Source organism: Diadema setosum, chromosome 16 (assembly GCF_964275005.1).
Source record: "Diadema setosum chromosome 16, eeDiaSeto1, whole genome shotgun sequence".
NCBI lineage: Eukaryota > Metazoa > Echinodermata > Echinoidea > Diadematoida > Diadematidae > Diadema > Diadema setosum.
The window spans coordinates 10,888,558-10,902,717 of NC_092700.1; the positions used below are offsets into that span (position 1 = coordinate 10,888,558).

At 37.3% G+C, this 14,160-nt stretch overlaps 1 protein-coding gene across 1 annotated transcript in view; it reads right to left on the minus strand.

Moving 5' to 3' along the window:
• The window catches only part of LOC140239999 (gamma-2-syntrophin-like), a 119,531-nt gene extending 114,067 nt beyond the window's left edge, over positions 1-5,464 (minus strand). The window contains exon 1 of the mRNA XM_072319807.1: positions 5,328-5,464. Within this exon, the coding sequence (XP_072175908.1) occupies positions 5,328-5,336 (9 nt within the window). The 5' untranslated portion in view covers positions 5,337-5,464. The remainder of the gene's footprint in view (positions 1-5,327) is intronic.
• Between the last annotated feature and the right edge of the window lie 8,696 nt (positions 5,465-14,160).

The following is a 14,160-nucleotide window of genomic DNA, read 5'->3' on the forward strand; positions in this document are numbered from 1 at the left end:
CTTCAACTTTTCACTGACATATGGTAAGCGTTATATTCCCCTTGCTTTCTGAATGAGGTATCAAAGGCAAGTGCTCTTTTATTAGTCTAGAAATGTGAATATAGTTTAAATTCTCTCTAATAATATTTTTGTAATATCGTTGTCCTGCAGTGATGCCAAAAATAGTAGAAGTCTTCTCATCTATCGATGGCAGCACTGAAACTTTAAAAGTCCATAACTTTTGAACAGATTGTTTGATCATCCTCAAACTTTCCTGATGTGCATATTGCTGCATTCCCGTTTGAAGCCTTTTTCAACTGTCTTTTAAAGCATGCACAGTGGCCAATGAAATTCTCGAAGAAGTCATCAACTACTGCATATGCCATGTATTTCGTGAAGTTTTCATTTCTGCGAATTTCGCAAGTCGGGTGTTACTGTTATTTTCCAATTTAACAAGGCACGAAAACATCTTCTCTGTCTACTCTGTTCCTGATATGAATGCAATGTGCACACATACATTTCCCTGTTTGTTCCTGTATTACACAATTGCAAATTTGACCACTCGCGAAATTCTCAGGAAGTCCCAATTCACAAAAAGATAGACTCAACAAATATATGGCATATGATACCTTATCATATCTGCGTGCATTTCATCACCACAACATCAATTATGTTGTACCTAGAGATCAGATAGAATTATAACCATTCTTGTTTTTATAATGAGAAGACAGAACCAGCTGATATATTCTGGTCAAATGAAAAAAAATGTTCCCATTAACTTGGAATGTAAGAGTTGTCATTATCTCCATCCCCCCCCCCCCCCCCAATCATCCCCCAATTCTATGACCGTTCATCTGGCCTATCATGCATTACCAGGCAGTGCAACTCTACTTCACAATGATGACCAAAACACTGATCACTTTACTCCATCTTCAAATGATTGAAATGACCATCAAGAAGTGTGCCCTAGTTGCTTAATGGCTATCCCAGAGTCCACTCTGACCCCCACGCAGAGCTTAGTCCTGCGAAAATATTCACCTCCCACATACTTGCCTAATTGCTTTGAGGATAATGACATGCTCTAGGGGCAGACTAAATATTAACCCTTTCTGTACCAGACACTTTTAATAGACAGTGTTAAAACTAAAACATACTTGTGGTACTCAGAAAGGCCCAAATTCATCTCCTATAGATGATGAACCGTTTTGGATTTGCTTGCAATATATTCAAAGTCTCTATCACAAAATTTGTCTGGCTGACGAGATTTGCCAGGATAATAAATTGTTTTGCAGTATTTTGGAGATCAAACGTGGAATAAAAATCAGTATGCCTGACTTTTATTCCTTATGTGCCCTCCCTATGCAGTAGTGGGTATATAGAATGCTGCTAGTATATGATGATCAAATCATGTCTGGACAGTAAGCAGTAGTATTGAATCGCATGCGAAACAAGCTGCAGGCAAGTCACTCTCTTGCACAATGGATACCCCAATGTCTCGATATATTGTAATCTTGAAAGTCATCAATATCATTTTTTTTTTTGCTAGTACATTGCTTTGTTCTACTAACTTTTATCACTATATACTTCTTTCAAACAAGGCGCTAGTTGATACTGATAGTTGATACATGTACAGTAATAACATACTTAACCTACTTTTCTTGATTAGTTGATTCATTAATGAATGAAATAATGAAAATTAATTCCAAAGGAAACTATACTAGAGATAGTAACCACAGAGATCTCCTATTCTAACACATGCATGACTGCCTTCCAATGTTCCAGTAGGGAACTGTTTCACTGCGAGCAAAGCAGACTTATAAATCAGCTAGAAAAGCACACTGAGAGTCCAGACCTCCGCCAAGCAGCTAATTTCCATCCATATACACATCAATGCAGAAAATTGTCCAATCTCCCAATAATCTAAACTTTTTGAAAAATGTCATCAGCTTCTAGCTGCACGGCACCTTGCCCGAGCAGAGCACGTGCTTCAGAGTGCGTACATGCAAACCTCAGATTACACGCAGCTTAAACTCCAAAGTTCATTGAACCCTATCTGCAAAAATATTTTAAAAATCCTTCAAAAATCCACAAAAATTCCCGCATCACTACCAATATTAAATCATCTGTTCCTTTGCCAATGGGCCATAATCAACTTTTCACAAAGTTTCATCCATATCCGTCCACAACTTTCGGAGTTATTTTGCACACAGACAAACAAACAAACACACAAACTCCAATGAAAACATAACCTCCTTCCTTGGTGGATTGATAAAATGATTGGATGAGAAGAAGGCACTCTTTTCATTAACATGACAAGGGAGGACACCCCTCCTCTTGCCTCTAATACATGGACACATTACCTACATCTTCCTTACTCAATAAATCATTTCTTACAGTGTACTTTCATTGGATCTACTTCCTGAGGTTTGACTCTTCAAAATTTCCTCTGTTTGCCTAGTGAGCAACATCCATCATTCATAAACCAAAGTTTTAAAATGGTAGCTTCACAATACCTACGAAAAGTGCATTATACATACTATAGCAACCAGAAGTATGCGATCTGTCTCTCGTTATACTATCCACACTGTCTCTTGACTTGACCTATGAGATTTCTGATAACCTTCTGGGTACTATGTCATCAATGTGTCTCATTTGATTGTTATGTATTATAGTCCATATTAACCTGTTGGGGACGAGTCCCAAGTATACTCGGGCAGATGTCTATAGGATATCGATGTGTGTTGTAGCAAAATCAGTCAGTCCTCGAAGGGTTAATTTCTATGTACATCTCTCAACTATTCACTCTGCCTTCGTCCCTTTTTCTGTCCTTGTCCTTATCTCTGTTTCTTTATCTTCATCTATCACAATTCTATATATTTACATTCTGTAGGCCTACATTATATTCACTTATGTTAAAGGGAAGGTAAACCCAAAGAGCAATGTGGATTGAGTGAAAGCAGCAACATTAGTAGAACACATCAGTGAAAGTTTGAGAAAAATCGGACAATCGATGCAAAAGTTATGAATTTTAAAAGTTTTGGTGTTGGAACCGCTGGATGAGGAGACTACTAGAGGATATGACGTATGAGTGGACAACAATACAAAGAAAATATAAAGGATATTCAACAAAATTCACTTTTCTAGAATTATGAAAGAGCAGTGGACCAACCGCTTTCAGAAAACAGGGGGAATAATTGCTACCCTTAACATGTATGTCAATATCAAGTTGATGGAATTTGTAATTTTCATGAAAAATGGATTTTTGTAGTATTTTCTTTATATTTTCTTGATATTGTAGTCCACTCATACATGTACGTCATAACCTCTAGTAGTCTCCTCATCCAGCGGTTCCAACACCAAAACTTTAAAAATTCATAACTTTTGCATCGATTGTCCGATTTTCTTCAAACTTTCACTGATGTGTTCTACTAATGTTGCTGCTTTCACTCAATCCACATTGTTCTTGGGGTTTATCTTCCCTTTAAGGGCATGCTTACAAAACATTTTTTTCTTCGAAATAAGTGTTCAAAATGATCACATTGTTGTTTGTAGTTACTCATATTTTGTTTACTTGAATAAATGCCACTGAGGTGAACTGATTGTAATGAGAAATGGCAGCGAGCAACTGTGTTACTGTATGTTTTGTAGGCCTACATATTTTGACTTGTGTGCAGGAATCAATTGATCAAAATTTCAGATGTGTTCCTGATACATGTGCAGCTACCATCACATTTATGGTGAACAATATTCTAAAAATTATATAATAGCATTTTCTTTTTGAGTGGTTAAGAAAGCAGCTCTAGATAGTTTCTGTTTGATAACCATGTCTATGTGAGACATGTATACATACAGTTTATGCCCAGGATCAGGTACAGTGCTGTTGCCATCCACAGCAACAACATTGGTGAATAGTCAGCATCTGCTCTGAGCATTTATCTGTACACAATGGGTGATTTCAAGTTTGTTGCTTATAAATGCTAGTGCTAGTGCTATCTCCCATCCAATTACAATAAATCGAGCTCCAACATTGACGGTAACGAAGTGATACCATTGTACCAATCACAATTATCGATCCCTAGCACTAGGTGTTGGATCACAGCAATGCAAAGTCCGCAGGGAATGGCATTATGCCGAAAAAGGTGACTGCGCATGATTACAGTCAAAAATACAGCCATGACTGAGCACTTATATAGTTTTAGGGACATAATGAAAAGCCAGATTAAAATACCAAAAATTTCATACCTTTTTGGAAACACGTACTACATTATCTTAATTTTGCTCCAGGGTTCAGATAATATAGCCATATCTAGAGTGTTTGTGGCATACATTACATGGGCGACTATTGCATTAGCATAGACTTTGCACGTAAAACGTGCATTTATTATGGAAGTGAATGTGGGTCTCGCATGACAACGCTAACACCAGCATCGAACTTGAAATGACGAAGATGATAATCCCCAGCCAGGGGCTAGTGTTGGTCAATGGGGAAAAAGCATGTGAATTGCTATGCAGTATGCTATGATAAACACAAACGGTGGAGCTCAGTTCAGCAGACGAGCCCAGCACCCGGAATTATGTCCAATAATTTTGAGGTCAACCTCCCAAAACCGACTGATATCAGTTCAGTTTTATTGCCAGTGCTAGTACTGAGATAGCTCTAGCACTGGCAGCACCAAACATGAAATCACATGATGTAGAGTCTTTGTGAATGATGCACACTGCAGATTTTTAGCATCACCCTTACTGGCCAAGAAAGATGAGATCGAGTTGAGGTACTGTAAGGTATACATTATTAGCAATACAGAGAAAGTGATCCGTTTCTGCTAGTGTAGGTGAGTAAAGTTTATGTTTGTCAATACAGTATTGCATTTAAATATCAACATGGTCAAGCGTTGAGATCTGTGATCTGCAGTCATGCAGAGAATGTGGCATACCTGTGCGAGAGGCGTATCTCTAAGCTAATACAGCTACAGTGTGCTACAGCTTATCATCGCTTCATTTACAGCAACAGCAGAACATAGGGAATAAAGCAAAAGGAGGGATTTCTGGGATTTATAGCATCCTCATCATCGACGGCATATTTATGATAGAGACGGCACGCATTATATATGAATGACGACGACGACACAGCCAAGATACAACGCGAGTCGCTGGACCTCACGTATCCACAATGACGGCGCGCTGACATGATCCAGCCCGACGGATCCCCGCCCCCATACCCCTTACCACATCACACAGAATATCAGTTGCACCTGCCATCATGACACAATCCTTCTCACATGATATTACACACATCACACGCACAAATAAACAAAAACACAACTGAATATGTACGACTTATACTGTACCTCATCCATGTTTATGTCCAGATTTCCGTCCCTTGTACGTATTACCAGCGACTATCTGCGGAGGGCTCGGTGTTATGACTGCAAATCCTTTCAGATTGTAAAATTCTCGCTCTGTTTTTCCCTCGATTCTCCACTGTCGGCGGCCAATGGCTTGGATGGGTGCTCAGCTCTCCCGTTCGGAATTCACTGCACGTTCTATAGCGATACGATGCATGGGAATCTACGAATCACGCACAACACACATGCGTGTATTCGGGAGGGAGCTCGCCAGCATCGCATCACGTATGACACAATGAATGGACCGAAGCCATTCCATCATCGCTGGATCTCCCCAAATCGTTTTGTACAGAGGAGTTGAATAACCATCAAATTCACTTCTTTCTACCGGGAAATTATTTATAATTAACAGGAAGCCTCGCGTAAAAGAAAATTAAACAATACTAACATTGTAAGAATCATGGAGAGTATTACACTTCCAAAGACTTGTTCGAATAATCCCTTTTAATTAGGTATATAGATGTCTATAGCGATGACCTAATTAATTTTCGTTTTTACAGATTTAAACACGCAAAGTAAGTCACTTCAGCGCAGAAAAACAAAATAAACATATGCATAAAAGGTGTGATTTATCATGATAATTTCTGTTGTCAATAGAACAGCGATTACTGATGGCAATATTAATGTTAAAGATAACAGCAATAACAACAATAAGATAGTAATGAACTAATAAAAAAAGATAATCATAATGGATCTTATGCATTTTTATTTTGGAAATATAAATATTAATATACATACATATTTTGCCTTCAGAGTTTCTGGTTAAAGGGATCGTACAGTTTTGGTTGAGACCTAATTTCAGGTTTCTAGCATTTTCTTGGTGAAATAATGAGAAACCTCTTAAGAAATATGAAAGACCATGTAATTCTATGAGGAATTCGACGTTTATTTGATGAAAATTGGTTTTGAAATGGCTGAGATTTCCAAAAAAGAGCGATTCTAATAAAGTGTGGGATCCACACTTTATTGCGATCGCTTTGTTTTACTTTGTTTTTGGATGTTTCAGTCATTCCAAACCCGATTTTTCTTGGTATCTCGCAAAAAGTTAAAAGCCCAATTATCCCTTTAAAACTAAAGGCAGAGGTGACTCCACTTCAAGTCCTACTCACTGAGGGGCGCATCCCCGAAGTGAAAAGTGCTTTTATAAGGAGGCACCGAAGCCACCAGCTGTCTGAAACACCTCCTCAATTCCCTCTTCCGTTTCCTTGTTCAGCGTGTAGGCATCCTCTTTCTTTTTTCTTTTTTTCCTTTCTTTTCTTCCATTCTTTCCATCTATTCTGTCAAGTCACGTCATGTTGTTGTTGTGTTTCTCCTGTTTTGTTCCGTCTTGTCTTAAATTATATTTGTGCTAAGTATTTGCAAATACATGTAAGTATTTCATAAGATTTTCTCTGAGTGGTTCACAATATACAAGCTTGCTTTTTAGTGGACCTCTCAATTCATTTTTTTTTCTCACCTGAAGCATAAATTGTATTTGTTGCCAGTATGCACGCATATCTTTATCTGTATCATTCAATCCTTTGCATAGTCGAATTTATATGTTTATGATACGATTCCTTATCTATTCTGTGTTATGTTTTGTTGGAAAAAGAAGAATGAAATAAATGAAATGAAATGAAATGAATCGGATTGTATTATAGTTTTAACCAGAAACTCGAAATAAAGCAGATGATATTTGTTTTATATTTGGGATCAAGGGGAAATATGATACTGGGGGTTCCAGTGACCGCAGGAAGCAGGGCGCGATGTCAGATTTGCTTTGTGATGTCACAATATATGAAGAGTTTTATTGCAAAATGAGCTAAGCGCCATTTTCAAACATTTCAAAGTAAGTGAATCATCAGACAGAGCAAAATTAAACCTTTCAGTAATACCTCATTTGTGACATATAACAAGCAATATTCTCGAAGTTATGATTTAAAAAAAAAATCCTGTATTTTGTTATTACTTTACTTGCGAGTATTTGGGGGGGGGGGGGGTTACCTCAACTTTACAAGAATGGAGTTAGCTCGTTTTGCGATAAAACTCTTCATAATAAATGTTTTGTTACATTTCACAGAGCGGCCGTGCGAAGCAGGGCGCGATGTCAGAATTGCTTTGTGATGTCACAATCATGTTGTGTTACATTTCACAGAGTGCCCATTACACGAAGCAGGGCGCGATGTCAGAATTACTTTGTGATGTCACAATAATGTTTTGCTACATTTTACAGAGTGGCAGTACCGGAAGAAGCAGCGCGCATTGTCAGAATTGCTTTGTGATGTCACAATCATGTTGTGTTACATTTCACAGAGTGCCCATACACGAAGCATGAAGCAGGGCGCGATGTCAATGTATTTTGTGATGTCACAATAATGTTTTGTTACATTAATTTTTACAGAGTAGCCGTACCGGAAGCGTGTTTTTTTTTTTTTAGACGGCGCAGATTGGGGACCCTAAAAATCTATTGGGGACTCTATCCCTAAACCTAACCCTAATCCTAATCCTAACCATCAAACCCCAACCCTAACCCTAACCCTAACCCTAACCCTAACCCCAACCCTAACCCTAACCCTAACCTTAACCCTAACCAAAAACCCTAACCCAACGTTTTTCCCATAGGTTTAACACGCGCCATGCCCCAATCTGTGCCGTCTTAAAAAAAAAAAAAAAAAAAAAAAAAAAAAAAACGCGTACCGGAAGAAGCAGCGCGCAATGTTAGAATATTGCTTTGTGATGTCACATTAAGTTAGGCCTACTTCACATTTTTCACAATGACGCTGTGTGCGACGTCAAAACTTATACTAGTACTTTGTGATGTCTCAATTACTTCGTTACATTTCACAAATAACTGATACAGTGGACTCCCGTTGTAACGAAGTCCTCGGGACCGGCAGTTTTCTTTCGTTATATTGAAATCACGTTATAACAGAACAAATAAACAATAAAAAACATAGAACGGATAATGTTGCAGCCTGAATTTTTACTTCGTTGTAACCGGAATTTCGTTATAACCGTGTTCGTTAGAACGGGAGTGCACTTAGTGCACTACTTGTAAAATGTTGTCATAAAAAGTGACGTCACTTTCCAAGTAGATCTAGTTCGGGCATACTATGACTATGGAGTGTCAAACAGGCCAACACTCTGAAATAGTTGAAAATACCACGTCTTTCGAGCAATCACCAGAGGATTAATTTTTGATCCAATATATGATTATATGCGTGTATTTTCAACTTATTTCAGAATGTTGGCATGTTTGACACTCCATAGTATACTATTTGGAAAGTGGTGACGTCACTGTTTATGACAACATTTTAGTAGTGCGCTATTTGTGAAATATTCTTTATCTTCTTATCCCCTATTTATGCCTGCTTCATGAAACAACGATTATACATTTTAGACATATTATGTTAATTATATTGAGAAGGGGGAGAGAGAGAGAGGGTGATCTATTGACAAAGAAATTATTACATAGATAATACAAAATGTTTTGAACTCATAATCAAAGCACAATTTCTCTGCGCGTTGTATAATCTATCGATAGGGCCTGATGGTTGAAAGGATCTGGTTTAATAAAAAAGAAACACACACACACGATTTCACATGAGTATTAGGAATTGATATGTGCAATCAAGAGTGAAATAGAGTTTTATTGTCGTATTGATACTTTTCGTAAGTTATTTTACTGGTCATCAATACACCATGACTATTGCTGTAGCACTTCTTGACCTGTCGTTTTGTTCCTCCTCTGTGTCCTGTCTTCTTCTTTTTCCCTTCTTTCAAAGAATAACTGTTGCTTATGGGACTGACCAATCAATGACAATGACAGCACTATTTTATATTGGAGGCCGACAAAAGTCAATGGTAGTGTTTTATATACTATACTGCGACCCCTTCTGTTTGCTGACGAGACTAACTATACTGATAATGGGAGTATATAGGCCTATAGACCAGAACCTTCTTTGGCGTCAAGGAAAAAATGAAGGGAATCTCTCTGCTACATATTTGAGATGACTATAAAAAAAGAATAGGGCCTATGAATGACTGGCAATCTACAAAAAAAAAAAAAAAAATATATATATATATATATATATATATATATATATATATATGTATATATTATATATTTGTATGCATAATTGTTACAGTGATAACGGCCTATACCAACCACTGAACCCAAAGAAAAATGTGGATTGAGTGAAAGCAGCAACATTCAGTAGAAAACATCAGTGAAAGTTTGCGGAAAATCGGACAATCGATGCAAAAGTTATGAATTTTTAAAGTTTTAGTGTTGGAACCTATGGATGAGGAGACTGCTAGAGGTTATGATGTCATGTGTGGACAATAATATGAAGAAAATATACAGGGAATTCCACAAAAATTCATTTTTTTCATGAAAATTACACACTCCATCAACTTGATACTGACATATGGTAAGGATAGAAATTATTCCCCTGCTTTCTGAAAGCATTTAGTCAGATCCTCTTTCATTATGCTAAAAAGTGAATTTTTGTGGACGATTTAGTCAAATATACAAAGTAGGCCTAAATTGCTGTCGCAAATTTGATTTGTCATCATAACTTTTTACCTTAGCCACTCTTCATTGTTTAGTCTCTTTCATTGTCTAATTTTTATTATATTGCATTATTATCTTGTTCATTGTGTACTTCATATGTGACTATCATGTATCTCATGGGGGCATTGCAAATAATGTATGTGCTACATTGTCCCCACAGTCGTACCACTGTTCAGATATTACTTTTGTTGTATACATTTTTATTTGGAAATATGAATGAAATGATACAAGAAATGAAAACTCGAGACATCTTTGAATGTAATGATACATAGGCGATACATAGGCGTATACATTACATGATTATAGACAGGTATAATCCAAAAAAGTTCCACAGGTATATCGAATCTCTTTGCTCTAATTACTGAGTAATCGCCTTTTTATCACATCGTATGTTATAGTACAGTCTACTATGTCGAAATATTGGGTCCCGTGAGATTTTCGTGCCAAAATTGATTTTTTTAGCTAACCTGGTCAATTTGGGGGTGCTGAATCCAAAAAACTTTGGTTCCATTTTTCCGACCACGTCTTCAGTCGCCATTTTGAATTTCAAAATGGCCGCCATAGCAAACTGTATTTTGACCCAATTTGCATAATGTGAGCATCATAGAAGCTTCAGATTTGATTCAAAAAGCATGTTTGTGATGTCAGACATTCTGATACACCATTTTCTAATATTGTAGATAGCTTTGATACATTTTTTAGGCAGCCATCTTGAAATTCAAAATGGCCGCCATAGCTAAACATATTGTTACCCATATCTCAGGTTGTAAGCACTATGTAGAGTATAAATTTGGGGCAAAAAGCATGCTTATGATGTCAGTCATGCTAATATGTACATTTATTTATTTAATGATGGATCATTTTCCTTAGCGGCCATCTTGAAATTCAAAATGGCTACCATAACAAATGTAATTGGACCGGTATCTAATATCGTATGCATTGTGTAACGTTCTAATTTGGGGCAGAGAGTATGCGTATGTTGTCAGACATTCTGAAACATCTTTTTCTGGGTGAACGATGGTTCATTTTGATATTAAAGGTGGCCATCTTGAATTTAAAATGGCCGCCATACCAGAATGTATATTTTGACCCATATCTCATGTTGTACGCAATACAGACAGTTCACATTTCAGGCATAAACCGAGCTCATAATGTTGAATATTCAGTTGCACTTTTCCCCTCCCTAAAAATGCAGATAGGCCTAACTTTCACGGCTGCCTTCTTAGAATTCAAAATGGCTGCTTTTCAGCTAATATCTCTGGTTACAAGCAACTTTTAGACATGGTGGCTTACAGTGTACATTCTTTAAACACACACACACACACATAGGGCCTATACATTCTGTAATAATGGATTATTTGTATTGGTCGCCACTCTTGAAATTCAAGATGTATTTCGACCATATATTGGTGCTGTAAGATCTTTAAACTGCAAACCCAAGCATGGTGAAACACTCATGTATAAGTCAATCACTTCAAGTGTTTCCTGTCCTGTAGGTACACTGTTGTGTTGAAATGCAAAAATGCTGCCATGTGAAACATTCCTTTAAAAGCATAGCATTTGGGTAAAATTTGTGAATGGGAAATCATGTGATTTTGATGTTAAAAACAAATGACTTTCAAAAAAAAAAACTCTCAATAACTGTGTCTGACTGACTAAATAATGCCCCATTTAGACGATTTGGTTGTAAGAACTTACAATATTAGCCCTATATACTCTAACAATTCATGGGATAGTCACTTAGATAATTAAATGTTTTCTAGGCTCATTCCCTGCACATGTTTAAAAACAGCACTCTAAAGCTGTACACAGGGGAGAATTAGTTCTAAATTCTTCCAGAAATAATGACTTTTGCATTTCTTGCTTTTCAGCATGATAATGAATTCTGTGGCTACCGTTGATGTAGGAAGTTCGAAGCATTTTATAATAATTGAACAATTTATGCATACCCTTTCGAAATATCTACAATCTAATATATCATATTTATATGTATTAGAGGCACAAATTAGGTTGTGAGAGTTTACGAGGTTCGTTCTCTGGTTATATCGTCAAGTCTCTACGAGGGTAAAGCCGGAAATTGTCCTGGTTGAAGTCATCCACGCCAAACTTCTGGAAGGCACGGACTGTGTCATAGCACATTCTACATGATTCAAGGTTTAGATACTTCTTGGTCCATCTGCTCTTAGAGACATCCTCAAATTTTCAACTTCAGCCAGCACCATGAAAGGCATTAAAAAGCAGACCTTTACCTGTTCCTGTTTTTTCGCAACAAACTGCAGAGCATAATCTCTCAAAATTGTCAATTGTACCTTTATCATTTCCTTTTCCAGTGATGGAGCAGACAACATGCAATGCAGTAAGTGAAGCAAACCTACAAGATCCATCAGGATAATTGAAATGTTAGAGTCTACGTAATAATCATCAATATCTCTGATTTTTCTCGTTGCTCTAATACATACAATGGAATGAGGCTATCTCTTGTGAGTGACGGGTGACAGTAACTCCCATGGCATCTTTGATGAACTCTTTTTTTTCTTTCCATGGTCTCTGTGTCAGATGGAATTGACTGCTCAGTATTTCAACTTTCAGTCTTATTATTTGGCTCAGTTTTGTGAGTTTCTAAGGCATTCATGGGTAGGAAAAATGAACCTTTAATAGGGAGAATGAGGAGAAGGCCATAAAACAATGAGATGAAGAGTGATTGTGGAATTGCTTAGAACTTATACCTTTCAATAATTGTATCGTTCAGCAATGACCGGATAATGACAGGTCTACATGTATCAGGCTGTAGAACCAGTAGAAATGTTATGAAGAATTTGCGATTCCTTAAGCTTAATGACTTTGGATCCAATCATACGTGGTGTTTTTTTTTTTTTTCGCACGAGCTGAATGTCTGGCCTTTCTCACAATATTCCAGAGATTAAAATATTCTAATTCTCGCAGATACAAATTCTTAGTACAAAACATTAAAACTGCCCTTTTCATCTCTTTCTAGAGTATCTCCCTTGAATGTTTCTGATACCTGACTGTCAAACACCACATTTATCAGCTTCAAGGCAGTGTCAATTTCTTACATTACCCTCGTGTGATGATCTTCTAAGTTGTGGAGGAATTCTGATGGATGCAAGCGCCACAGAACTGAGCTATCATTACTCCTTTGTAGTTTTAGAATAATTGGCTGTACAGCAATAAGAATCTTGGAAGTCTTGATAATTGAAGATGACTCACTCAAGGGCAATCAGAAAAAGCCTACTTATTCCTTCTTCATTCTGTGTTATTCCAGAAATAATTATATCTATCAAACCTTAAGTGTTTCAGTTTATGGCCAACAAACAAGCTTGTGAATGGGATGCCTGGTAGGGTGACCATAGCATTTCTTGCCATTGCGAGACTTTTCCTCGTTTGTCTTCATTCTCTTGAGGCAGCATCAAGTTTTTTAAGATCACCTTCAATTGCATCAATGCTTGCTTTTATACAAATATTCATTGATTGGGATTAAATGTAATCATTAACGAGGTTCCACAACGCAAAATAACGTGTTCCCTGAGAGGCAAAAACGAATCGTTTTAGCGCGCAGTTTGCAAACCGCATACCCGCCTGGCTATATGGGATGTAACGCTTACACGCTTGCCCACACTATCGGACAGTGGTATGCCCCCTCCCCCCTTACGCAGTTCTTGCCCCTCAGCATCTCTTGATGACGTAATTAGAACCTCATCCTTACATGTTGAATTTATGGCGGCCATTTCGAATAGAGATATGGCTGTCATTCTGCGTGAACTGGAAATAAATTCAGTCTAACTAGGACAATTTTGGCACATTCATCTAAGGCGCTTACCACAGTATCATAGTTATGTTTTCTATGGCGGCCATCTTGAATTTCAACATGGTGGTCTATCTAATGATCCACAATTAGGAAACAGCTGTGCTGGACCATTGAACACCACAAGCATGTGCATTCTTCAAAAAATTGATACTTCTACAATAATTGCAAACAGATATGGGTAAAAACGCTATGGCGGCCATTTTGAATTTCAAGATGGCGGCCTACAAACTCTACAAAGCAATCCACAATATCAGAAAATGATATATCAGAGTGCTTGACATTATAACGATGTATTTTGCACCAAGTTTGAGGTTTCTACAATGCTCACTTTATGAGATATGGGTAAAAATACAGCTTGCTATGGCAGCTATTTTGAAATTCAAAATGGCAGCCTA